This window comes from Amphibalanus amphitrite, unplaced genomic scaffold, assembly GCF_019059575.1.
Source record: "Amphibalanus amphitrite isolate SeventyFive unplaced genomic scaffold, NRLGWU_Aamphi_draft 000407F_arrow, whole genome shotgun sequence".
Classification (NCBI taxonomy): Eukaryota; Metazoa; Arthropoda; class Thecostraca; order Balanomorpha; family Balanidae; genus Amphibalanus; species Amphibalanus amphitrite.
This window is the reverse complement of record NW_024881901.1, coordinates 252,152-279,492: the sequence shown is the minus strand read 5'-3', so window position 1 is coordinate 279,492 and position 27,341 is coordinate 252,152. Positions and strand designations below refer to the sequence as shown.

General features: G+C 47.1%; 2 protein-coding genes across 5 annotated transcripts in view; both read right to left on the bottom strand.

Moving 5' to 3' along the window:
* LOC122390735 (helicase domino-like) overlaps nt 1-4,718 on the bottom strand; it is a 32,200-nt gene extending 27,482 nt beyond the window's left edge. For all 4 annotated transcript variants that reach the window (XM_043383954.1, XM_043383956.1, XM_043383957.1 and 1 more), the window contains exons 1-2: nt 4,323-4,718; nt 3,223-3,377 (exon numbers count right to left, since the gene is read on the bottom strand). In XM_043383954.1, the coding sequence (XP_043239889.1) occupies nt 3,223-3,342 (120 nt within the window). In that variant the 5' untranslated portion in view covers nt 3,343-3,377; nt 4,323-4,718. The remainder of the gene's footprint in view (nt 1-3,222; nt 3,378-4,322) is intronic.
* A 1,256-nt stretch (nt 4,719-5,974) lies between these two features.
* Nucleotides 5,975-17,898, bottom strand: LOC122390763. Its single transcript, XM_043384018.1, has 8 exons — nt 16,919-17,898; nt 16,197-16,345; nt 10,682-10,793; nt 9,975-10,119; nt 9,509-9,706; nt 7,626-7,784; nt 6,766-6,910; nt 5,975-6,562 (listed from the first exon to the last, which is right to left on the bottom strand). Exons 1-8 carry the CDS (start codon nt 17,896-17,898, stop codon nt 6,402-6,404), a joined length of 2,049 nt encoding a protein of 682 aa, XP_043239953.1. The 3' UTR covers nt 5,975-6,401.
* Between the last annotated feature and the right edge of the window lie 9,443 nt (nt 17,899-27,341).

Sequence of the window (27,341 nt, the reverse complement as noted above, 5' to 3'; positions counted from 1 at the left end):
GCCAGGTCGCAGAGGCACTGGGCATGAGATGCCGCACGATTCGGCGCTGGTTGCCACGCGACGGAGGCGGATAGACGCTTGAGAGCAAGCCGGGTCGCGATAGGAAGAAATTCGTCAGCCGGATGGCGCAAATCGTCATCGCGAAGCGCGGTGCTTAACCCGCGCACCGACGGGGGTCTGCGCCAACTTAGAACCGACGGGGGGGGGGCGGATGACCGCCCCCCCCCCGAGATCTCGAGAACGAAGCTAGATAGCGACAAGCGGTAAACGGCATGGGATAAGCACCGACAAGGTATACAATTTTTTACTAAGGTCATTTTCAGGTCAGGTCAAAGATGACGTCACAGGGGTCAAAAAAGTCAAAATGGTGGCGCTAGATATGGAGTTTTTCTCGAATAACTTTCAAACTAGTCAATATAGGAAAAAATAAGGGCATTATCGTGATCCTCTCGTCAATCCGCATCGAATGACATATATGTTGACCTCGAAAGGTCAAGGTCAAAGGTTGACCTCAGGTCACGTGACCTCGAGGTCATCATGTATATCATTCGATGCGCCTTGACGAGCTGAACGCAATGAGACCATCCGCGCGGCTGTATCTTGTTCCTGTACGGAGTTATTGGCAAAAAACCTTTGGTGACCTTTGATGACGTCACATGACCTTACAGCTGCCCAACAGTAAAACAGACCTCAAAATAGTGAAGGTTGATCGTATATGAAGTCATGTATGGTTTATGGGGCCATTCCGACCCGTTTTAGTGGTAAAAACAGGGAGTCGATTTTCCCCTATTGACTTATAATGGGGAGGTCGGGAAATTGACCTGACCTTAGGTCATCGGCGGTTTTCCCACTATCTACGAAGAACCTCAGGGGGGGGGGGGCGGATATCCGCCCCCGTCGGTGCGCGGGTTAAGACGGACCAATCCACAAGAAAACTGGCCAGAAGGTTGACTGCCAACAGTCACCCAATATCCAAGTCAACAATCTATCGATACCTGAGGTTGCCTCTACCTGAAGCCCACCAAGCCACGTCTCCAGCCGAAAAATTCTATTGAACATGTCCAGAGTCATCTTTCAACAAGACGGCGCCCCGGCTCATCGAGCTAGAACGACGCAGGATCAATGTCGATTGTACTTCCCGGCATTCTGGGAGGCAGGGCATATTTTAACAAATTTTTACTGCGTCCCAAAGTTGAGCAGAAGGCACGTGCTACGACTAAGGGCACAGGGCAAGGAACAGAGTAGGGCACTGAGGAGGGCAGAAAGCAGGGCACGGCAGGTTGCAGGGCATGGCACAGGACATTTTAGAGGGAAGGCCGGGTACAGGTCAGGGCAGACAGCAGGGCACAGGTCAGGGAACCAGACAGGGCAGGGACGCAGTGGGTCAAATTAGCAGGGGCTACGTCCCAAGGCGAGGGGGCTGCGTCCCAAAATGGGACGCAGTAAGTGCCTTAAAATATGCCCTGCTGGGAGGACAATTTGCCGGGGAATAGCCCCGACCCGTCGCCGATAGAAAATATCTGGGGATCGTCCGGTAAGAGGTGAACAAAATGGCAGGGAAACATCCGACGGCACGCTGACTAGCAACACTCGATCTGCCTGGTCCAAGATCAGGGTCCTGTTTCACCGGTGATAGCAGCACGCTGCCATAACACGTGTCAAATTGGGTTTCAATGGAGACGTCAACAAGACTACTCCTCCAACACTACCCCAGAAGTGTGACATCAGCTCACGAAATGGAATAGCAGCGTGCTGCTATCACCGATGAAACAGGGCCGCCCGGCCCAGTCAACAGAAACTGGACAAGTGGATGTCTGGTGTGCCGGACCATATTCTTGTTTGTATCAGTGAGAAGTGGGGATACATATGTAAGAAAAGTGCAGCCCTCATGTTTGATGTTTTTAACCCGCGCACCGACGGGGGGGGGGGGGGGCGGATGACCGCCGCCCCCCCCCCCCTGAGATCTCGAGAACGAAGCAAGATAGCGACAAGCGGTAAACGGCATCGGATACGCACGGTCAAGATCTACAATTTTTACTAACGTCATTTTCAGGTCAGGTCAAAGATGACGTCACAGGGGTCGAAAAAGTCAAAATGGCGGCGCTAGATATGGAGTTTTTCTCGAATAACTTTGAATTAGTCAAGATAGGAACAAACTAAGGGCATCATCGTGATCCTCTCGTCAATCCGCATCGAATGACATATATGTTGACCTCGAAAGGTCAAGGTCAAAGGTTGACCTCAGGCAACGTGACCTCGAGGTCATCATGTATATCATTTGATGCGTCTTGACGAGTTGAACACAATGAGACCGCGGCTGTATCTGGTTCCTGTACGGAGTTATTGGCCAAAAACCTTTGGTGACCTTTGATGACGTCACATGACCTCACAGCTGCCCAACAGCAAAACAGACCTCAAGGTAGTGAAGGTTGATCGTATATTAAGTCATGTATGGTATATGGGGCCATTCCGACTCGTTTTAGTGGTAAAAATAGGGAGTTGATTTTTCCCCCATTGACTTACAATGGGGAGGTCGCGAAATTGACCTGACCTTAGGTCACCGATATCAAAATTCCGAGATATACAAATTGTAGCTACTAATGACCTTATAACATCTTGAGACTTTCAAAGGCCTCCGACATCTACTGTAGCTCTGGCATGGAGACAAAGTTGCAAAAAGTGACTTGAGGTTGGGTCATTCAAAGTGACCTGGTGACCTGACCTTAAAAGGTAGGAGGTTCAAACTTGCACACCATGTGTAAAATTGATGAGGGAATAGTTGTACCAAATTTCGCGGCGGCGCGTAGCTCTTCGCGAAAACCTCGGGGGGGGGGGGGGGGGCGGATATCCGCCCCCCGTCGGTGCGCGTGTTAAGCAATGGATGCTGGAAAGGTGTGACATTATTTTTGGGACACCCTGAACTCATGACACCAAACAAACTAAACTATGATCGACTCAGCAGAAAACAATCAGACTAGGCAAAAAAAAAATATCAGTCTGCTTGGCAGGCAATTTGGATACTCTTGTGCTGAAAGTTCATGGTAAAGGATAACATTCTGGTTGACCTGCATTCTGTTACACACAGAACATTTTAGCCAGAATTGAGTATGCAATCAATGCGAATGGAATATGCAACCATTCTATCTTGCATACCATTGCCAAACAACATTGTTCCCAAATATCCTAGTATAAATAACACTCAATAGACCCCAAAAGACTTACTTGTGAGAGTGTACCTTGCTGCATTGGACTGCTAATTACAAAGTGTTGCCCTCCTGACGAAGTGGCTGCGGAGGTTGGGGGCAGCCCCCGCCTTGAGAGTATATCAGGTGGATCATTCATGGCAGCTTCACCCAGTCATCACTGAGACAATGTACCTGAGAACAAAGCTGGTGGTTACACAGGTAGCCATTTAAAAACACACATTAATGGAGTCAGGTTTGGTCAAGTCCTATTCACCATAAGGTAAGTGCCCAAACTGATGATCAACACCTATGTCATTCTGAATGATAAAGCAGTGTTCAAAATACTATTCATAGATAAGAAGAATTGATAAACACATGACGGAAATCTAACAATTTTGAGTTAATTTTGCCAAAGAATGGAATGAGCTTCAACTTCAAAGCACCTTAAATACCTTTCAATCTTCAATAGTCCACTAGCAATTAGTCAGTCAGTGATTTAATAATATTATTATGAGATCAAACTAATTTTTAAATTGGCCTCTGACTGCTATTTCAATATTTAATACAGAGCCCTAACTCATCAGAAGCATAAATCCAATACAATCCAGAGCTTCAAAACTACTCCTGCATATAACACAAATAATATATTACCCTAATTACCGTAACTATAATCTGTAAAAATATGTAAAATCAAAATAATGCATAAAAAACAAAAGAAAATCAACTGAGATGGAATAGATAATATTAAATCCAATTTCAATGAAAATTAAAAAAGTAAGGATGTAACTCACAAATAAATGAAAATAAAATCAAAATTATTAATTAAAAGAAAATGAATTCCACAAAAACCAATGCCACAATAATGACTATGATTATTAGGACATCCAACAAAGGCATGCATTAATTGGCATTCTAGCAAACACCTAGCGATCTACCACACCCAAACGGTGACTCATCCACAAAACTTGCCAGCTGTTCAACCGGCGCCAATAATTCACATCCGCCATTACGGAAACGACTGGTCTTCAAGCAGTAACGCGCTGTTGGCCGAGTCCACTAACAAAACAGCACCTTCAGACATATGTAATGACAAAATACAACACACTGCATGATTTACACCTCCAACATTGTACTTACCGCCGACGCCGAGGCGTCCCGACGGCAACAGACATGGCCGCCCGACGCCGCTCCCTCCAAGATGGCAGCACCGTCTAGTGTATCCGGAAATATCACTTCTACAATTCCGTAGCTCCATTGTATATAAATATTATTTTTCTTACCCCACACACTCCAAACACTGGATATTGCATGAAAGCTACAATAACTCCCTTTTACAAATTAGTGTCCAATTCCTTATTGGAATTGTCGACTATGAACACGGCCCTTGCCTTTTGAAGCCATTCAACATCAGCACACAAAAGAAACAAAGGCCAAAGTTTTTAACTATATATAAAATAAAATATGTAAAATATAGCATTCTTAATGTACCAAGTCAGCTCCACTCATTGTTCGAAATTCATCTGTCCATCAAACGCTTCCTAAGATCGTAGCTTTGGCAACGTCGCATCTCCGTACAAACTTCCTCATCCTTTGTGTTATCAAGAATTACTTTATTTTTCGAGGGTCTGACAAGTTATGTAAGTTATATAACTCAATTTGAATTTCTTTTTCAAATTTAAAAAATCAGTTTTTCTATATTTTACAAAACGTCAAATGAATAAACAAGTAACTGGTGTGTTCCAAGGCGAGTGTTCTATATACTCTGGGTTAGAGTAGCTGATTTCCACCATACGAGACCGGAGTCCGGATAGAAATAAGCATAGCCTATGCGTGTTTCCCTTGTTTCCATTCATATCAATACCTTTAGGTATTGATATGAATGGAAACAAGGGTCAAGGGACACCAAAAATAAACACTTATGGCTCAATTCCACGTCGCTGGATTACCAAGTATTCCTATGCTCCCTCCTCACCATTCCCCATTTGCAATGTCAAACAAACAAGGAAACAAACAAAACAAAACAAAACAAAACAAACACCACTGGTCCTCACCTGGTGCAATTGGTGCGTTGTGGAGCCCCTTCGAATGCTATTATATAAGAAACTTAATCTGATAAATATCGTTGACCATCCTTTTTGTGCGAGGAAAAATCATTGGACCTAACACCGATTTTGCTCCTAATGATTCTGGATTTCAGTAACCCAAGGGATCACAAGTTTTTGACCACCGAAAGCCCTGAACTATAAACCGACCCTCCTGACAGAAAAGGAATTACGACTTACAACGAATTACGAGTGTCTACCGGCGATGTTCCAAACTATATCGGGCATCCACTCAACTAAACTAAATGCCTGCACCTTGAAACCTCGAACCATAGGCGACTCGTTGGCACACCAAAAAGCGCACGTCGCACGGTGTCATACGCTCTTCACTGCCAAAACCGGATTACGATTCACCGGACCTGAAATCTCGCACCGCTTACTTTCGTCATCAGTAATTGCCGGTATTATTTATTTCCGATATCAAGCTTCTTCACCTTTATCAAGGGGAGAATTATTGACCTTGCAATGATCCACAAGTGTGTATAGAAATTGATCCCGAAAGCATGGTGTTCTGTTTCCAGACCAGACGCTTGTCATCCGCCCTATTATTTCCGAGCTTTAAATGTGAGGATGAAAAGGAAGGATCAGCCGTCTGTCAGCATATTGCCCATAAAAAATAGCGGCTCAACGGACTGCGATGTGCACGAATCTCCCAGGCAGTCAGCCAGACAGTTAAGACGCGTCACGTCAAATTTCAAATTGTGAGTGTATAATATGCCATGATCACTCATTTCGTGTTTCATTTAAATTGCATAAGCCATGATGGTGCATAATGCCGTATCGTGGTGTTCCGGTATCAATATCTGACAAGATAACCGTCGGCAAAAAAAGGCGGTCGTAGTCCCATCGTACAGCTTGCATTCACCTCACGTTCTTAATTCCCGAGCAACTACAGCCTTCGACCATACTCTCAATGTCCCTTGTCTCATAATTTCTCCGCCAGGTAACGACTAACGACCATCGGCCTACCAACGGCGATCACTCACTCGCATCACACCAAACGTTTTACCTACCCTCGATCACCCAACATTCTCTGGCACTGCCTCGACACGTTATCACACCCACACCCTCCCTCCCTGCGAGGTGCGCAGAGAGAGCGGCTCCGCGCTCCGCCTCAGAGCGGCCTCCACTCGGTCAGGGCGGCCGCCGGCGCGTGCCGCAGCGTCCGCTCGGCGCGGATGTCGAGCGGAGCGCTCCGCTCTGAGACGCCCATCAGCTGGTTGAGCGCGGCGCGCGCCGCCAGTCCGGTGGCCTCCGAGACCGAGTCGCCCGGGGCTGGCGGGAAAGCGGGGAGGGAGGGGGAACGATGACTATAGAAGTCAGTGGAGAGATAAGCGACACCGTCAAAATAGTGTCGAATGCGACTGAAATAGAAACTAGGTTATACCAGAAAATTGCACGCAAGTCACGTCCACCCAATGCAACTCACCACCCTTCAGAAGCTAAATATCCCACCAATTCATCCCCCAATCACCCACCATAGCCCATCAGTTTGCGGTCCGAGTAGACGCCGACAACATATGCGGCCAATAAGGAGCCGGGTCCGGCGGAGCGCAGGAGCCGCGGTTCCGGCGGCTCCCGGCCGCAGCGCCGGAGCACGTCAGACAGCACAGAGAGCGGATCCTGTGTGCAGAACAGAGAGAATGTCAGACAACTCAGACTGCACAGACAGCAAATACACCACGTCAGACAGCACAGACAGCGGATCCTGTCCGCAGAACAGACAGCATGTCAGACAGATCAGACAGTACGTCAGACAGAACAGATAGCATGTCAGACAGCACAGACAGATGTCAGGCAATACCAGACTGTGCGCAGAACAGACAGCATGTCAAATAGAACAGATAGTACGTCAGACAGAACAGACAGACGTCAGACAGCACAGACAGCGGATCCTGTGCGGCGTGCGCAGTGCAGACAGCATATCAGACAGAACAGACAGTTATACGTCAGACAGCACAGACAGCAGCTCCTGTGCGCAGAACAGAAAGCACGTCAGACAGCACAGAGAGCACAGACTTCACGTCAGACAGACCAAACAGAACGTCGGCGGTCGGACAGCAACATAAGCAGATTCTGGTCATTAAACAGGCAGCACAGTGGACAACTATCACTGAAAGCGACTCCTTTATGACAGATCGAGTAGAATTACGTCAGACAGAATAGAGACATGAATCGCAAGTCGCAACAACTTAAAAGGCGAAACAATACGGAATAACTCATTAACGATCACAGCAGAATGTTGTACAGCTCAAACGACTGAGTTCTTGTGTCTGTTCAACACCATCCCTCCCCCTGTATTTAGGGCCTTGCCTCCCCCCTTCCCCAAGAAGCTCACCTCGATCTGCCAGACGGCAGTGAGATCGACCGTGGCCAGCCGGGCCAGCACAAAGTCCCGGACAAACAGCTGCGCACGCTCCTCGCCCGAGGATTCGGCCAGAGCGGCCACGAACGCGCGCAGGCACCGGGCCATCGTCTCCTCGGAGGGAGGGTACTCCTGAACGGGGGGGGGGGGGGTAAGAGGTCAGTGGTGACTGGTGGGGTATAGGGTACTCCTGGGGGGGGGGGGACGTCAGTGGTGGGGTAAAGGGTTCTTCTGATTTCTGATGGGGCCGTAAGGGGTCAGTGCACAGTGATGCAAATGGGGTTCACGAGTGGCCATAAATACCCAAAAGTCAAGTTTACCAAATCGAGTTAAATGCGATATGGCCGAATAGACAAATGTTTGGGGCATCTGAAATCACATGGTTTTCATCTTTTTGTCAAAACCGGCCACGTGTATAATCGTCAGAAGTCGTGACATTTTCTAGGTCGTAAAATGACGGTCAGACACTCGCAAGTTCAAACGCCGCTGGTTTGCGTTCATTTCGTACAAATTGAAAAAATTATGCATGAGAATGATCCCCAAAGCCTTCTGCTTCTAATGCCTGGTCACAAAAAGCCGTAGCTCACTCGCTTTGGCGGTAATCTGACTATTTATCATCATGTTGCAATCGCAGTTTTTTACTAAGAAAAAAATGCTTTCGTTTCACCTACAGCACTTAACACAGTGTGTGCCCGTTAGTTCACCATACCATAGCCTTCCCTAATCATTTCTGAGTCGCATCGTGAAAGAATTAAGGCGCTAGCACAGGGCTGACCGGCGCTACAGAGGTTTTTGTCCGGGCTGTCGGGTGCCTCAGCGGGCGCGCAGTGGTCGGGTGGGTGCCGCCGCGCGGCGTCCGGGCGGCGCGGCGGCGCGGCCGCCCGTGCCGCCCGCTGCGCCGCGGCACCCGACCGTGCCGGACGAAAACTTCTGTAGCGCCGGTCAGCCCTGTGCTAACGCCTTAATTCTTTCACGATGCGACTCAGAAATGATTAGGGAATGCTATGAGATGGTGCACTAACGGGCACACACTGTGTGAAGTGCTGTAGGTGAATTGAAAGCAAATATTTTTGGTAAAAACTGCGGTTGCAACATGATTAAAAATAGCTAGCTCACCGCCAAACCAAAATAGATACGGCTTTTTATGACGTGGCATTAGAAGCAGCAGGTTTCGGGGATCATTTTCATGTATAATTTTTGCAGTTTGTATGACATGAACGCACGCTAGCGGCACTTGAATTTCAAGTACCTGACAGTCATTTTACGGCATCGAAAATGTCTCGACTTCTGACAATCCTACACGAGGCCGGTTTTGACAAAAACATTAAAATCATACTTTTTCAGACACCCCAAACATTTGTCTGACTGACCATATTACGATTTATTCGATTAAGTTAACTTGAATTTTGGGCCTTTTTCGTATTTATGGCCACTCGTGAACCCCATTTGCATCACTGTGCAGTGGTGGGGTATAGGGTACTCCTGAGGGGGAAGGGCGGGCGTCTGGGTTAAAAGGGTACTCCTGAGGGAGGGATGAGAAGAACAGTTGTCAGAGTGGGACAGGAGTGTACTCCCAAAGTCGCGAGGGTAGGCTGCCATGATAGGATACGCAAGCATACCATGGAGTCAGGACGTGAGTGCTAGTGCGTAACAAGGAAAGGAACAGCGGCCGATAAAATGAGATCGCGTACCAAGATATGAGATATGAGTGGCAGAATTGCATGAATGGCAGCCACCAGGCCAACGATATTGAGCGATGCTGCTTATAAAAGAACATAGCAAGCTTCTGTGAAATGCGTGAAAACAAAATGCCTATCACATGTTGAAGATCAGCAAGAAAAATAAAGAAAATTTACCTCAGAGAGGACGATGTCTTTGAGACCGATGCCCGAGGCCAATTGGTTTAGCTCCTGTTGTGACGTCAGATATGACGTCACGGACTGCACGCCCTCCTCCGGGAGCAGGGGCAGGGCGGAGCGCAGCCAGCCGCTGATGTAAGACGTCATTATGTCCGAGCCGCGCTCGGCCAGATCAGAGTTACTGGCCGAGTCCGCCTGAGGAGTCAGCCGCAGGGTGAGGTCAGTTGAAACATCATCATCGATACGCTATCGTGAAACTAGCACATACTGGAACATAGACCTCAGTATCACAACATTGGCAATGAACCTCGTGCACTTTTGGTTAACATAATTTTAGGCCAGGAACATCCGGAAGATCAGGGTTCCCGGTGCCATGTAAGTGACACGCACATTATTGCTGAAACTCCCTCCGCCCCCCCCCCCCCCCCCCACGGCGCCCCGGCCGCGGCCGCCACCCGCCCACCTCGTTCTCGGGCAGGCCGAGCCGCCGCCGCTCGGCCTGGCTCTGCAGCATGTGGGACCGCTCCGTCAGCGCCCGCCGCAGCAGCGGTTCGTCCACCGACTCTCCCAGACGCGCCGAGAAGGCAAACAGCTCGGCCGGGTAGTTCCTGAAACGGCCGCCAGGGACGCTGTCACCGCACCGTACGGGAGATGTGCGGCGGAGGTCGATACAGACAAACCTCCCTCATAAAACATGAAACGGTGAAGGTTTTAACGGCGTCTAAAACGATGACTGTCAATCGTCAAAGGGACAAAATTTTGTAAATTGATCGATAATGATACTTACATAAAACAACGCATTGTCGAAAGAAAGCTGAAACAACCGTCCCCCGTTTTTTTATGCATTAATGTAGTGTTCTGCGAGCTCTAACACAACATCACTTCCTACCTAGTAATTTCTTCGGTTTTTCACTACATCTGCCAGTCGCAATGACATTTTCCATGTCTAGTCATGAACTTCTAAAATCATAACAGTTGCTAATGTCCATTGTCCATTGTCATCGTTCGTCATCAATCGCAAAAATGGCAGACTAAGAATTGACGAGCACACTTAAGTGTGAAAAGAAAAGGCATCGCATAATTTGACAAAAAAAAAAAAAACAGAGCAGCGGCGCGGGACTATATAACGGTGCAATGGACGCCACTAGGCGGCAGAGCGCAGTTACCTACCATTCAATATAAGAAGACCTCGGCTCTGGAGGAGCCGGCTTCTGCTTCTTCTTTCTTGCAGCAATAGCACTAAGCGTGGGCCTCACATGCTTCGGAAGGAATGTTCTCCTCGCTGAAAATAGAAATGAGCCCTTAAAACCCAAATTAATGCATTCCCACAAAGAATAACAAACATTTGTAAAAGTAGAGCTGGAGATCCACACGCGCCCTGCTGCGGGGGGGGGGGGGGGGTGAAAACGGCACCGTTTCAGAACACAGCACGTCGAATGGTGAACGGAACGTTTAATCGAAATCGGTTCCGTAGTTTCGGAGCATGGGCTCATCTGCAACAGTTTTCAGGGGGTTTGGACCGGTTTGGACCACTTAGGGTGGACCAATTGAAAAATGATCATAACGGCAACGTTTCAGAACATTTTTTTTTCGAGTTACGCTTGTATTTAAAGCACACATACATGGCTTGACACAACGCATATGTCCTTGCAGCAGGACAGCGCCACCTATATGGACAGTGGGTACAGGTGGCAGCACTGGCAATCTCGTTGCTACGGGGCCTCGTCTATGGACTGAACTACTTCCATAGAGCACGATCCGTGCGTGTTACAGGCAACACGACCTACATTAACATTTTCTTCAAAACTTAGCAAACTATACATACATATTATATCTAACATTGTGCCATCGGACCGCCGCGCCGTCCCGGCCGAGCGGGGCCAGGCCCGGCTGCGGCGCGGGCAGCAGCGCCAGCGGGCACGCCACTACGGGCGGGCCGGACGAAAGGGCCGCCTGGCGACGGGTGCGGCACCGTGCCGGCCGCCGGACCCCCGACGACAAACACCAGCGACGGAGGTATCTCGCCCGCGTGGGTTAATTGGATGTGGGGAGGGCTGAGGAGGGATGGGATGAGGAGTTGGTTGGGTGTCAGACAAGATTTTCGATACACTGCTCCATTTTTCTAAAAATTGCAAATTCTTGTTATTTCTAATAGAACTTATCTGTTCCTTTTCAGCTTCTATTTTCAGTAACGCAATGAACTGATTGATATTCGGTGTGTTGTTCTTATGTTTTGCTTGAAAGACTACTTGTTTGGCTATTGTAATTATTATTATACTGAGTTTACTCTCTTCCCCGATCCTCGGAAAGAACCAGGACTGTGCTGTAAGGCGTATTATTATGTTATAATTGTCTTTTATATATCCTATTATTTCTTTTATGAAGTTTTTTACTTTTTCACACTCCCACAGTATATGATATAATGTTTCATTCTCCTCCTTGCAAAAAGTACATAACGGACTTTCGGATTTACCAATCTTGAATAGGAATGTATTTGTTGATATAATTCTGTTTATAATGCGGTAATGCAAAGTTTGCAGGTGTGTATTCTTTGTGGATTTCTGCACATCGTATAACGTACCTTCGTGCATACACCCAATATCTCTGTTCCATTTACGTTTGATATGTGTTGGCAGAGTGTTTTCTTCGTTATATATCGAGACGATAAATGTTTTATATGCTAATCGCGAAGTATTTACATTTTTAGAGAGCAGTGTTACTTTGTATGGTATATTAGGGTACGCAATTTCAGAAACAGCATTGGATAACTCAGTTTGACGTGGTAGACTTCGAGTTAATGATAGATAACACAAGAAAGTCATGTTTATATTAAATGTTTGATTCAAAGTTTCTCTATCCAACAGTGTTCCACTACTTTTGCAGTATAGATCTGCGATAAATCGCAACCCTTTTGTATTCCATTCGTGAATGATGCTTGTTTTAAATTTAGTATGGTCTGAAAACCATATTTTGTCAGTTAATATCTGTTCTGGTGAAACAGGAAAATCTGCACATAAATCTGCCCAACTGTTAACAACATCCTTCCAAAATGTGTTCTGAACAATATTATTTGCAATGTGTCTTAATTTTTTCGCCCCATAACAAACTAACTCACAGATAGGTGGAACACTTTCTTTAAAATGATTTGCCCACATAGATCGCTCATTAGACAAGAATAATCTTTTCATCCAACTTGTTTTAAGGCTTTTAATAAATGATCTTATATCAATCATTTTCAATCCATCCTTTTCATATTCTTGAACAACTTTTTTTCTTTTTATTTTGTCTGGAGCATTACTCCAAATATATTTAAACAGTATATTGTTTATGTATTTTATTTCGTCGTTGCTCGGGTTTGGCAACGATGATAAAATATGTACTAATTTTGAAATGACCATCGCTTTAATAACCGTTATTTTCCCGATTAGCGTAAGATGTCTTCTATTCCATTGTGCAATTTCCTGTTTGACTTTGGGTAGCGCTTCTTGTAAGTTTCGTGTAACAATGTTTTTATTAGTATCGCTATACATTATTCCCAACACTTTCAGCTCACTTACTTTCTGTACTCCTGAACTACTCAAAAAAGAACTATCAACTTGTTGTCCTATCTGCAAACATTTTGTTTTCTCTCTATTAATGCGTAATCCTGTTGCCGAGTGAAAATTATCGAGCTCAGTACAAAGTTATTGTGCATCCTCTTTTGACACGTTTTTGCTATAATAGGCGGATCCAGGCGTCCAAAAAGGGGGGTTATGTTTTACCTCCCAACAAAGGTGCCCTGACACCGCCTATGCATGACCAATACAATTGTAGTCGTTCTCTCATAAGAAAATTGTAACATAACAAGACCATTACCACCCTTTTTAGAAACAGTACCAACAAAAACCTTATTTACTATACTTTTTGTGTACCCCCAATCTCAATGATCTGTATCCGCCTATGATTTTTGAAAATGCATATTTTTAGGATCCATGTGAATTCCTGGTTCATTCTCTATGGATCGGCAAAAGTTGCGTTAAGATTGGTTCAGAAACCTGGCCGTGATAAACAGTCTAAAATGTATCTGCAATTTGCCCGTTTTTACCCCCCTCAACCCCCCTTTTGACATTTTCTTAATTTTTATTTTTTAGAAATGTAGATCACGTTGAGCGAAATCGAATGCCGTTTGAATTTTGAAAATCGGCCCGTTAGATCTCGAGATATCAAGGGGGGGTCGTAAACAGCCCCCCCCCCTGCCACTAATAGGGGTAGCCAGGAGCCTGCCACTAATAGGGTTAATACAGCTTCTACAGAGCTCTGCTCTGCGCGTGAGAATATTATGAGATCGTCAGCATATTGCGACAGCTTTGCCTCTGAATTGATTCCGATTTGTATGCCTTTTATACTTCTGGACCGTAATATTTGGTTTGTAAGCGGTTCCATTACCAAATTGAACAAATATCCGGAGACCGGATCCCCCTGTCTGATCCCTCTTTCCATAGTTATTTTTGGACCAAGATATCCATCTAAGAGAATTCGAGCGAAGTTATTGGAATTAAGATAAAACAATTTAATCATGTCAATGCAATATGGTCCAAAATTATAGCAGTGAAGCGCTTCTGTCAAAAAGTCCCACGAGACCGTATCGAAGGCCGACTCGAAATCAACTGCCATTATCAATCCAGAAGATGATGTGTTGCGAACATGCTCTATGATGTCGTACATCAAACGCGTGTTCTCCCCAATAAAGCGTCCCTTAATGTATGCTGTCTGCGTGGGCGATATTAACTCCTCCATTACCGTTTTTAGCCTATTCGCGATCGCTGTAGAAATAATCTTAAAATCAACATTGAGCAAAGAAATTGGCCTCCATCCCTTGATAGAGTCTTTTTGCTTTCCTTGTTTAGGTATTAGTGTGACCACACTTTCTTTGTGTGATGAAATTGAGATTTTGTTTGCTAGACTTTCTTCAAAGGCACGAAATAGAAATATTCCAATCAGTTCCCAAAAATGTTTAAAGAAATCCGATGTAAAGCCGTTAGATCCGGGTGACCTACCTTTCTTCATTCCCTTCAAAGCATCATGCAACTCTCTTAAACTTAATGGTGTATCCAAGTCGCTTCTTTGTTGATCAGATAGTTTATTTCCGATGTTTTCTAGATAGGAGATATTTCTACTGTGTGAAGAATTATTTCTATACTTAGTTTGTAGATGTTGTGAAAATCGTTGCAGTATTTCTTCCTTGTTACTTATCACTTTCTCTCCATCCCTAATAACCTGAATCGACTTTCGCATAGCATTTCTCTTTTCTAATGACAAAAAATATTTCGAGCATTTTTCTCCGTCCTCGAACCAATCTACTCTGGACCTTGTTATTAAACCTTGTATTTGGGGCTTTCTCATCTCTTCTAGTTTTCGTTTAGCATCGTCTAATCGCTTTAAATCCTCTTGTGTTTTGCTTCTGTTAAATATGTCATTTAGGTTGTTTATTTCCGTTAACAACTTATTTTCTTTTTCTCTCTTTGTCTTTGCTTTTTGCTTTGAAAACCGCACCGTTTCTCCTCTGATCATCATCAGTAATGTTTCGTAAAATAAACTAGAACTGATAGTCATCTGGATATGTTTGAAATTACTTGGATTTGAAATAAATTCCTCGTCATAAATAGGAATTGCGTATTGTCTTACTGTATTAATTGTGATCTCTGTAACAATTTTTTTGTAAGCAGTGTCCTCCAGTAATGCCGAATTAAACTTCCATAGCCCAGGGCCTCTTTTCAACTGTGGCTCTTTGATACTGAGAGTTACCATATTATGGTCTGACCGGTATCCAGGACATACTTTACTTGATATTATGTGAGTAATTAGGTGATCTGAAATATATATTCGATCAAGTCGACCGAATTTGACCGGATTTGGTCTTGTCCAAGTGTAACCATCGCCATCAGGATGCAATTCTCTCCAAGTATCGATCAAATTGTACCGTTCTATAATTTCAGAAAACGCTCTCTTTGCTCCTGGGTTATTTTGTCGATTATAGTTTGAATCATGTGAGTGATCTGCTACGAAATTAAAGTCGCCGGCGATTATCATGTTTTCGTTAGGTATCGTCTCAAATTTGCCGTGTAATCTGTCGAAGAAAGCTGGACAATCGTCATTAGGTCCATAAACTGTCGTAATAGTGTATGTGTTTAAAAATATAGTGCAGGTAAGAGTGAGAAAATTTCCATCAGGACTATGTTCCTCATGAATCACATTGTGCTGTACTCTTGGTTTGAATAATATTGACACTCCTCTACTATTGTAAGTTCCAAAAGAGTGATAACATTTTCCGTTCCATATAGTGTTGAAATATTGTACAGTTCTTTCGGTAAGGTGCGTGTCTTGGAGCAGATAAATATCAAAATCGAGCTTTTTAAGAAAGTTAACAACATCTCTCCTTTTCTCTCGACTCCCTAGCCCTCTACAATTATATGTCATAAATTTTAGCTCAGCCATAGTTTCCATGCCGCTGGGAATGAGGTTGGTACGTGGTGTAGTTCGTGCTTATTTGCTAGTGGGTAGGATAGTGGGTAGTTATGTGAGTCGGAATACAGGATTATTGGAGAGGAGTGCGCGATAGACACCGCCGACGCCGAAGCCGCCGGCGGGGGCGGCAGCGACCAGCCCAGGCCACGAGAGGAGTGACACAGAGTGTCACCAACCTCACCGTCGATCCAGAGGCCGCAGTCTCCGACACCAGGGCCCGCGGGCACGCCTCGGAAGTCGCCACCGCCGCGCGCCGCGCCGAACCCGCCGCCGCAGCCACGGACAACGCAGCAACTCCTCCGGCGCTCAGGTCCTGGGACACCACTCCGTCTATGGGCACATGAACAGAACGTAAGAAACATAGCGAAACGGCACCTCATATACATCGTCCAGAAGCCGACCTCCAGTATGAATACAATGCTGAACACATCCACATGGGACACGGCGCTAACTACTCTTGGGTGTTCAATCGACAAAACATCTGCATACGAAGGCCAATGGCAATGTGCCATTGAGCAACTCCACTCCAAAAAAGGAAACGGAAACGCTTCGGACTTGATCCACATCAGATCAGAACACATTACACCCTAGAAGTACTGTCTAATATCTCTGAACTTCCCATCCCCGCCCTGTACTCCCGGCCTGGACGTGCCAGACGGAGTCCTCGTCCCGCCCCTCCCACGCCCCGACGGCCCCGCTGCCCCAGCCCCCGCCCCCCTCAGCCGCTCGGTCAGCTGACTCCGCTGTCCACCGGGCAGCAGAGAGTCTCTCTGCTCGCTTACCGCGTCTCCCCGGCCGGCCGCCGCAGCCGCCTGGCTCGGAACGGTCACCGACACGGGCGCCGCCAGGTCGCCGAAACCGGGGGAGCCAGACACGACCGGTCGAGCACCTACCGACGCTGACCGGACTCTGGCGCCGAGCCCCGCACGGGGCACGATCGGGACGCCGCCGCCTTCGACGTCAGCCTCAGATACTCCCTCTTCGATTGGTGGGGAACTGGATTGCAACTGCACCAGCTGGATTGGCGACTCACGAGCGCAGTCTAGGAGTGATATCCGCTCTCCGCCAGCGTCGCGGGAGACCGAGCTCGCCGCCTCGCTAGGGCGATCCGGTCCAGAGTAGGAGCCGTGCCGGCTTGGGTTCGTGGCGTCACCAGTGCTGCGCGTGTCCATCTCCATCCTGCCCCGAGGACTGAAGACTGCCTCCTCCCTCCTCTGTCCTCCGTCGAGCTCCCTCTCTTCCGCACTCCGAGTCGATGGCTGCTGTCCTCCCGAGCCTCGCGCCTGGGTGCGCCCCTGCGCGCGGAGGTCGGGCGCGCGGTCACCGGCCAGCCGGCGCACCGCCTCCAGGTCACTGACCCGGATTGGGGCCGAGTCACGCTCCCGGCACGCGAACACATCTCCGGACCGGGTAAAGACGGAGAAGACGACACCCTCCCTCTTGAGCTGCAGTAGCTCCACAAACATAGCTTGCCGACGGGGTGTGAGCGACTCGGCTATATACAGTCCTGAACCGCGTAGCCGGGACTTAGCTCGAAACAAGAAGTCACGATCGGATCCGGGCGTGGCTGTGGTAAACTCGGTAAGTATTTTACCGTTCTTCAGGCGAACCATCGCCTTCACCTGGGAGCCATCCAGGGAGTGTTGCAGGTACTGCTGCACCAGCGACTTGATGAGGCGCGCGGCGTCCTCTCGGCTCGTCAGGCGCTGCAGCGCCGGCCCGGAGAAGATCAAGCAGGTGAGTCGCTTGTCCTGCTGCTGCCTGTCCTCGCCGACTTCTATCTGCTGCAGGCGTCTCCGCAGGTCAGCTGTCTCCTTTTGCAGTTTCGTAATGTCCGACTCCGCTGCGCGCTGCCGCTTGGACACTGACGTGAGGGAGTCCATCGCAAAGTTTAAGGACTCCTCTATCGCCTGTAACCGCCTGTTGTTTGAGTCCACGATCTGTTTGACACATTTCTCATTTTCCTCCACAATAAACCTCTTCAAATCTGCACAAATATCACTCTGTCCTTCCTGGGGCGGTGACAGCGTCTTACGTTTCTTGGTCATGATTGGTGTGCGGCGTGTAGCACTCGCAAAACCAACACGGAAACACTGATAGCGGGCCAGGCTCGCTCACCACACTGAACGTTTCAGAACATGGCGCGTCGAGTTATTCAGGTTTCGACGAAATCAGCCTAGTAGTATCAGTTCTCTATATACCGTGGTAGTATCGGAGCGTGGGCTCGTGTGCTACGGTTTTCAGGAGTTTGGACCACTTAAGGCTGAAACAGACTCTTTCCGCAGTCAGGAAATCGCAAGCGAGAGCCTATTCAAACAACGCTCGCATCAATCGTACGCACCTCCCGCATTCGATTGATGCGGGCAGGATGGTAATGTATTTGATAAGGGCTTGACTGCTAATCTCGCCTGCTTTTTAGACAGCCCGTTATTACGGCTCCTTATGGAGCTCAAAACGGCTAGTGAAAACTACGCCTAATACGACCAAATAACAGCAAAAACGTTGTATACTGATTAAAGAATCTCAAGCACCACAAAAAGAAGTGATATGTGCAGAAAATACCGATGGAAATCGGCCACCTGTCCCCCGGTGATCATCGGTGAATTGCCGTGCTGTGAATAATTTTCCGAGCGCTGTTCACTCCCAATTTTATTTTCTCAGCTTCTCATTAGTGGAACCAGCATGGTCTATGCCAGTCATCAATCACATGCCAAGATGTGCTGGCATTTGGCTTCCACATATGGCAAGATACAAAATCGACAGACTGCTCATAAATAAGCAGTGGACAAAGAATGATTATCATGAAATATTTTCAAGAGTCCTTATGCATAAGATGATGTCCTTAGTCTATATCCATACAAGCCAATTGCAGCTCTTCTAAAATGCTAGCAGACAACCCAAGATAACTTTACTATTACGATAAAACCAATTGTTTCAATTTATACTCAAGCTAACCTAATCTGACCTGACCTAACCTGACCTAACCTACTAACCTTAAGTAATGTAATCCATCCCAACCCAAGTCACCCTTACAAGTCATCCAAATATTTAGTACCTATGACTTTATATTATATAGATCTGACTGATAAAGGTCAATTAACAGTAGCACTAGAGATTGCAATCCCGGAACGTTTTGCCAATCCCGTGATCCCGAAAGTTTTTATTTCGGGATCCCGGGATCCCGGGATCCCGGCCTTGTCACTAAATGTCGTAAGACTGATTTCCTACTGACATATTTTGTGTCTTTAAGCTTACCACAAACAAAGAGGCAACCAAAACCCATCCTTAGACCATGTCATTTGCATTGAAAACGATTGAATTTGCGAATAAAACGTTTCGATTTGATTAGCATTTATTCCCAATTGGCCTTCATAAAACTGTGCGTCGACCAGATCGTTTACTAGACAGGTTCCAGCACATCCACGCCTCACTCACTCTTCGTCTATCGACCAGATCGTTTACTAGACAGGTTCCAGCACATCCACGCCTCACTCACTCTTCGTCTACGCTACTCGTAACCGCAGGTTGTTTGAAAAGACAAACACTATTCGTTAGAATTGTGTTTTTCTATTGAAAAACAACCGGAGCGGTCGTTCTCCGGGCTATGTTTTGCAAGTCTGGCAGCGAATCGAGACATCTTGATTGGGGCCTAGACGAAATGTACAATCTTCGTAAAAAGTTCAGTGTATGGGCTCCCGCAGGCGATCTACCTGATGGCACCGGTCGCTACTCGCTAAGAAGTCTTTTGCGCGTGGCACGTGCGATTCCATTTTCCCCATGTTAAGTCAACGGGGTTTTGGACACTTTTTGCGCGATCGCGAATGGCGGGAAAACGAGCCAAGAAGGAGGTGGTTTTCTTCCCAGCATTTTATGGCAAACACGTTTGGGTACACGCCAGTGTGCGCTGTATACCCCTCAGAATCTTGGAACGGTGCTTTGCACGAGGTCAAAGTTGGAATTTTGCTGTGTTCCATGTTAAGTCAATGGACGGCGATGCCGAGACTTTGCAGAGACATTTTCATTCGATCTTTGTACAAAATTTTAGAGATAGATTTTGCCCAAACTCTTATATCTTGTAGAGGAAAGAGCATAGTACATGCCGTTATGCTTCGTTAAGCTGGCAAAACTCATTTTTTCTTATAAAGTTCATTTGAAATTTAAAATTTTAACATGGAAAGTCAATGGGAGCGTCTTTGTTGCTTAATAACTTTTTACGTTGCAGATATACCAAAGTGAAAAGTTAATAAAATATACAACTTACGATGCTCTTTCCAACAATGTATAGAACGTCACTGCACGATGTGCCGTTTTTAAGAAAAGCTGTAAAAAAGCGGGGCTCGACTGTGACTTGAACCCAACCACATTAGAGTATACGAACAGGTGACGGCGATACCTCCCATGTGCGGACGCGACACTGATTATTGCTAAATAACCGCAGGTTGTTTGAAAAGACAAACACTATTCGTTAGAATTGTGTTTTTCTATTGAAAAACAACCGGAGCGGTCGTTGTCCGGGCTATGTTTTGCAAGTCTGGCAGCGAATCGAGACATCTTGATTGGGGCCTAGACGAAATGTACAATCTTCGTAAAAAGTTCAGGGTATGGGCTCCCGGAGGCGATCTACCTTATGGCACCGGTCGCTACTCGCTTAAAACCTCGTGGCACGTGGCACGTGCGATTCCATTTTCCCCATGTTAAGTGAACGGGGTTTTGGACACTTTTTGCGCGATCGCCAATAGCGGAAAAACGAGCCAAGAAGGAGGTGGTTTTCTTCCCAGCATTTTATGGCAAACACGTTCCGGTACACGTCAGTGTGCGCTGTATACCCCTCAGAATCTCGGAACGTGTCTTTGCACGAGGTCAAAGTTGGAATTTTGCTGTGTCCCATGTTAAGTCAATGGACGGCGATGTCGAGACTTTGCAGAGACATTTTCATTCGATCTTTGTACAAAATTTTAGAGATAGATTTCGCCCAAACTCTTATATCTTGTAGAGAAAGGAGCATAGTACATGTTGGTATGCTTCGTTAAGCTGGCAGAAATCGTTTTTTCTAATAAAGTTCGTTTGAAAATGAAAATTTTTAACATGGAAAGTCAATGGGAGCGTCTTTGTTGCTTAATAACTTTTTACGTTGCAGATATACCAAAGTGAAAAATTAATGAAATATACAACTTTCGATGCTCTTTCCAACGATGTATAGAACGTCACTGCACGATGTGCCGTTTCTAAGAAAAGTTGCAAAAAAGCAGGGCTCGCCTGTGACTTGAACCCAACCACAATGAGCATACGAACAGGTAACGGGGATACCTCCCGTGTGCGGATGCGACACTGATTATTGCTAAATATTAGCAGTAGGCCGCCTGTAGGGCGCCTTTACAAACCTTATATCTCTGCAACCACAGGACCGATTCACTCGCAGTCTTTTGTGTGGGATAGTTTCTTCCTTTCCCAAACGTAGTGTGCTACTCTCGATGCGTATGGGTGACCCCTAATGCACGTGCCACGTGCAAAACGAAGAGGTGTCAGATCGGTAGCAAGTGTAATAACTCTGTAGTTATTTTGCCGATTGCGCTGATCCTTGGCATGGATGTAGGCACCCGTCCCGCAATGCCTTTCCATGTGTCACGGTTGGGGTGCCGCTGCACGTGCGCACGGGCAGGGTGACGCTTCCAGATCTCGAGAACGGCTGGTCCGATTGTGATCAAAGTTGGCACACCGTTAGGGCTCGGCGAGTAGGGTGCCGTGCACAAGTCAGATGGGACCCAGTTTGCACGTGCGCACGTGCAGGCTGTCGCTTCCATATCTCAAGAACGGCTGGACCGACTGTGCTCAAATTTGACATACCACTAGAGACTGGTTAGTAGGGTGCCGTGCACAAGTCAGTAGGTATGTATTTTCATGTGCCGCGGTTGGGGTGCAGCTGCACGTGCGCACGTGTAGGGGTCGCTTCCAGATCTTGGAAACGGCTGGGCCGATTCAGATTAAATTCGGTACACCGCTAGAGACCGGCGAAAAGGGTGCCGTGCAAAAGTCAATTGGGACCCAGCTTGCACGTGCGCACGTGCAGGGTGCCGCTTCGAGATCTCGAAAACGGCCGGGCCGATTGCACTCAAATTTGGCAAACCGCTAGAGACCGGTTAGTAGAGTGCAGTGCACGTCAGTTCGTGACACACCCGCTCCGGGCTGCACGTGCAAGGCTCATCCTCTCGTTTGGCGGCGGGCGTTTTTGCGGCGTTACAGAGGTGCTTGCTCAAACAACCTGCGGTCCCGCGATGCGGAGCCCAGCATCGCAGATGCTGGTATTAGCAGTAGGCCGCCTGTGGGGTGCCTTTACAAACCTTATATCTCTGCAACCACTGGACCCATTCACTCGCGGTCTTTTGTGTGGGATAGCTTCTTCCTTTCTCACACGTAACCGCAGGTTGTTTGAAAAGACAAACACTATTCGTTAGAATTGTGTTTTTCTATTGAAAAACAACCGGAGCGGTCGTTCTCCGGGCTATGTTTTGCAAGTCTGGCAGCGAATCGAGACATCTTGATTGGGGCCTAGACGAAATGTACAATCTTCGTAAAAAGTTCAGTGTATAGGCTCCCGGAGGCGATCTACCTTATGGCATCGGTCGCTACTCGCTTAAAACCTCGTGGCACGTGGCACGTGCGATTCCATTTTCCCCGTGTTAAGTGAACGGGGTTTTGGACACTTTTTGCGCGATCGCCAATAGCGGGAAAACGAGCCAAGGAAGAGGTGGTTTTCTTCCCAGCATTTTATGGCAAACACGTTTGGGTACACGCTAGTGTGCGCTGTATACCCCTCAGAATCTCGGAACGTGTCTTTGCACGAGGTCAAAGTTGGAATTTTGCTGTGTCCCATGTTAAGTCAATGGACGGCGATGTCGAGACTTTGCAGAGACATTTTCATTCGATCTTTGTACAAAATTTTAGAGATAGATTTCGCCCAAACTCTTATATCTTGTAAAGGAAAGAGCATAGTACATGCCGTTATGCTTCGTTAAGCTGGCAGAAATCGTTTTTTCTAATAAAGTTCGTTTGAAAATGAAAATTTTTAACATGGAAAGTCAATGGGAGCGTCTTTGTTGCTTAATAACTTTTTACGTTACAGATATATCAAAGTGAAAAGTTAATAAAACATACAACTTTCGATGCTCTTTCCAATAATGTATAGAACGTCACTGCACGATGTGCCGTTTTTAAGAAAAGTTGTAAAAAAGCAGGGCTCGACTGTGACTTGAACCCAACCACATTAGAGTATACGAATAGGTGACGGCGATACCTCCCGTGTGCGGATGCGACACTGATTATTGCTAAATATTAGCAGTAGGCCGCCTGTGGGGTGCCTGTACAAACCTTATATCTCTGCAACCACTGGACCGATTCACTCGCGGTCTTTTGTGTGGGATAGCTCCTTCCTTTCTTACACGTAGTGTGCTACTCTCGATGCGTATGGGTGACCCCTAATGCACGTGCCACGTGCAAAACGAAAAGAAGTCAGTTCAGTAACAAGTCTAATAACTCTGTAGTTAGTTTGCCGATTGCGCTGATACTTGGCATGGTTGTAGGCACCCGCCGCGCAATGCATTTCCATGTGTCACGGTTGGGGTGCCGCTGCACGTGCGCACGGGCAGGGTGACGCTTCCAGATCTCGAGAACGACTGGGCCGATTGTGATCAAAGTTGGCACACCGTTAGGGCTCGGCGAGTAGGGTGCCGTGCACAAGTCAGATGGGACCCAGTTTGCACGTGCGCACGTGCAGGCTGACGCTTCCATATCTCAAGAACGGTTGGACCGACTGTGCTCAAATTTGGCATACCACTAGAGACTAGTTAGTAGGGTGCCGTGCACAAGTCAGTAAGTATGTATTTTCATGTGCCGCGGTTGGGGTGCAGCTGCACGTGCGCACGTGTAGGGGTCGTTTCCCGATCTTGGAAACGGCTGGGCCGATTCAGATTAAATTTGGTACATCGCTAGAAACCGGCGAATAGAGTGCCGTGCACAAGTCAATTAGGGCCCAGGCTGCACGTGCGCACGTGCAGGGTCACGCTTCCAGATCTCGAAAACGGCCGGGTCGATTGCACTCAAATTTGGCACACCGCTATAGACCGGCGAATAGGGTGCCGTGCACGTCAGTCCGTAGCACACCGACTCCGGTCTGCACGTGCAAGGCTCATCCTCTCGTTTGGCGGCGGGCGTTTTTGCTGCGTTTCCAAAGGTGCTTGCTCAAACAACCTGCGGTCCAGCGATGCGGAGCCCAGCATCGCAGATGCTGGTAGTGTGCTACTCTCGATGCGTATGTGTGACCCCTAATGCACGTGCCACGTGCAAAACGATGAGAAGTCAGTTCAGTAACAAGTCTAATAACTCTGTAGTTAGTTTGCCGATTGCACTGATACTTGGCATGGATGTAGGCACCCGCCGTGCAATGCATTTCCATGTGTCACGGTTGGGGTGCCGCTGTAACCGCAGGTTGTTTGAAAAGACAAACACTATTCGTTAGAATTGTGTTTTTCTATTGAAAAACAACCGGAGCGGTCGTTGTCCGGGCTATGTTTTGCAAGTCTGGCCGCGAATTGGGGCAACTTGGGTGGGGCCTAGACGAAATGTACAATCTTCGTAAAAAGTTCAGGGTATGGGCTCCCGCAGGCGATCTACCTTATGGCACCGGTCGCTACTCGCTTAAAACCTCGTGGCACGTGGCACGTGCGATTCCATTTTCCCCATGTTAAGTGAACGGGGTTTTGGACACTTTTTGCGCGATCGCGAATGGCGGGAAAACGAGCCAAGAAGGAGGTGGTTTTCTTCCCAGCATTTTATGGCAAACACGTTTGGGTACACGCCAGTGTGCGCTCTATACCCCTCAGAATCTCGGAACGTGTCTTTGCACGAGGTCAAAGTTGGAATTTTTCTGTGTCCCATGTTAAGTCAATGGACGGCGATGCCGAGACTTTGCAGAGACATTTTCATTCGATCTTTGTACAAAATTTTAGAGATAGATTTCGCCCAAACTCTTATATCTTGTAGAGGAAAGAGCATAGTACATGCCGTTATACTTCGTTAAGCTGGCAAAACTCATTTTTTCTTATAAAGTTCATTTGAAAATTAAAATTTTTAACATGGAAAGTCAATAGGAGCGTCTTTGTTGCTTAATAACTTTTTACGTTGCAGATATACCGAAGTGAAAAGTTAATAAAATATACAACTTTCGATGCTCTTTCCAACAATGTATAGAACGTCACTGCACGATGTGCCGTTTTTAAGAAAAGCTGTAAAAAATCAGGGCTCGACTGTGACTTGAACCCAACCACATTAGAGGATACGAACAGGTGACGGGGATACCTCCCGTGTGCGGATGCGACACTGATTATTGCTAAATATTAGAGGTAGGCCGCCTGTGGGGTGCCTTTACAAACCTTATATCTCTGCAACCACTGGACCGATTCACTCGCGGTCTTTTGTGTGGGACAGCTCCTCCCTTTCTGACACGTATTGTGCTATTCTCGATGCGTATGGGTGACCCCTAATGCACGTGCCACGTGCAAAACTAAGAGGTGTCAGTTAGGTAATGAGTCTAATAACTCTGTAGTTAGTTTGCCGATTGCACTGATACTTGGCATGGATGTAGGCACCCGCCGTGCAATGCATTTCCATGTGTCACGGTTGGGGTGCCGCTGCACGTGCGCACGGGCAGGGTGACGCTTCCAGATCTCGAGAACGGCTGGGCCGATTGTGATCAAAGTTGGCACACCGTTAGGGCTCGGCGAGTAGGGTGCCGTGCACAAGTCAGATGGGACCCAGTTTGCACGTGCGCACGTGCATAGGGCGGAGCTTAGCGCTGACGTCATTGCGTGGCTCCGCCCCATGAGCGCGTAGCCTCTACCCAAACAGCAGATTCGTTCCGTGAAATTTAACATTAACCGCAGGTTGTTTGAAAAGACAAACACTATTCGTTAGAATTGTGTTTTTCTATTGAAAAACAACCGGAGCGGTCGTTGTCCGGGGTATGTTTTGCAAGTCTGGCCGCGAATCAGTACAACTTGACGGGGGCCTAGACGAAATGTACAATCTTCGTAAAAAGTTCAGGGTATGGGCTCCCGCAGGCGATCTACCTGATGGCACCGGTCGCTACTCGCTAAGAAGTCTTTTGCGCGTGGCACGTGCGATTCCATTTTCCCCATGTTAAGTGAACGGGGTTTTGGACACTTTTTGCGCGATCGCGAATAGCGGGAAAACGAGCCAAGGAAGAGGCGGTTTTCTTCCCAGCATTTTATGGCAAACACGTTTGGGTACACGCCAGTGTGCGCTGTATACCCCTCAGAATCTCGGAACGTGTCTTTGCACGAGGTCAAAGTTGGAATTTTGCTGTGTCCCATGTTAAGTCAATGGACGGCGATGTCGAGACTTTGCGGAGACATTTTCATTCGATCTTTGTACAAAATTTTAGAGATAGATTTCGCCCAAACTCATACATCTTGTAGAAGAAAGACCATAGTACATGCCGTTATGCTTCGTTAAGCTGGGAGAACTCATTTTTTCTTATAAAGTTCATTTGAAAATTAAAATTTTTAACATGGAAAGTCAATGGGAGCGTCTTTGTTGCCTAATAACTTTTTACGTTGCAGATATACCAAAGTGAAAAGTTAATAAAATATACAACTTTCGATGCTCTTTCCAACAATGTATGGAACGTCACTGCACGATGTGCCGTTTTTAAGAAAAGCTGTAAAAAATCAGGGCTCGACTGTGACTTGAACCCAACCACATTAGAGGATACGAACAGGTGACGGGGATACCTCCCGTGTGCGGATGTGACACTGATTATTGCTAAATATTAGCAGTAGGCCGCCTGTGGGGTGCCTTTACAAACCTTATATCTCTGCAACCACTGGACCGATTCACTCGCGGTCTTTTGTGTGGGATAGCTTCTTCCTTTCTTACACGTAGTGTGCTGTTCTCGATGCGTATGGGTGACCCCTAATGCACGTGCCACGTGCAAAACGAAGAGGTGTCAGTTCGGTAACAAGTCTAATAACTCTGTAGTTAGTTTGCCGATTGCGCTGATACTTGGCATGGTTGTAGGCACCCGACGCGCAATGCATTTCCATGTGTCACGGTTGGGGTGCCGCTGCACGTGCACACGTGCAGGGTGACGCTTCCAGATCTCGAGAACGGCTGGGCCGATTGTGATCAAAGTTGGCACACCGTTAGGGATCGGCGAGTAGGGTGCCGTGCACAAATCAGATGGGACTCATTTTGCACGTGCGCACGTGCAGGACGACGCTTCCAGATCTCGAGAACGGCCGGGCCGACTGTG

Bases quoted from the DNA above. Each gene is read 5' to 3' on its own strand.
- LOC122390763 (XM_043384018.1), bottom strand. From the start codon at position 17,898: ATGGACTCCCTCACGTCAGTGTCCAAGCGGCAGCGCGCAGCGGAGTCG. The intron at 9,707-9,974 runs GTGGGCGGGTGG...CTGACTCCTCAG, and splicing joins TCGGCCTGCCCGAGAACGAG to GCGGACTCGGCCAGTAACTC. The intron at 7,785-9,508 runs GTAAATTTTCTT...CCCCCCGTTCAG, and splicing joins AAGACATCGTCCTCTCTGAG to GAGTACCCTCCCTCCGAGGA.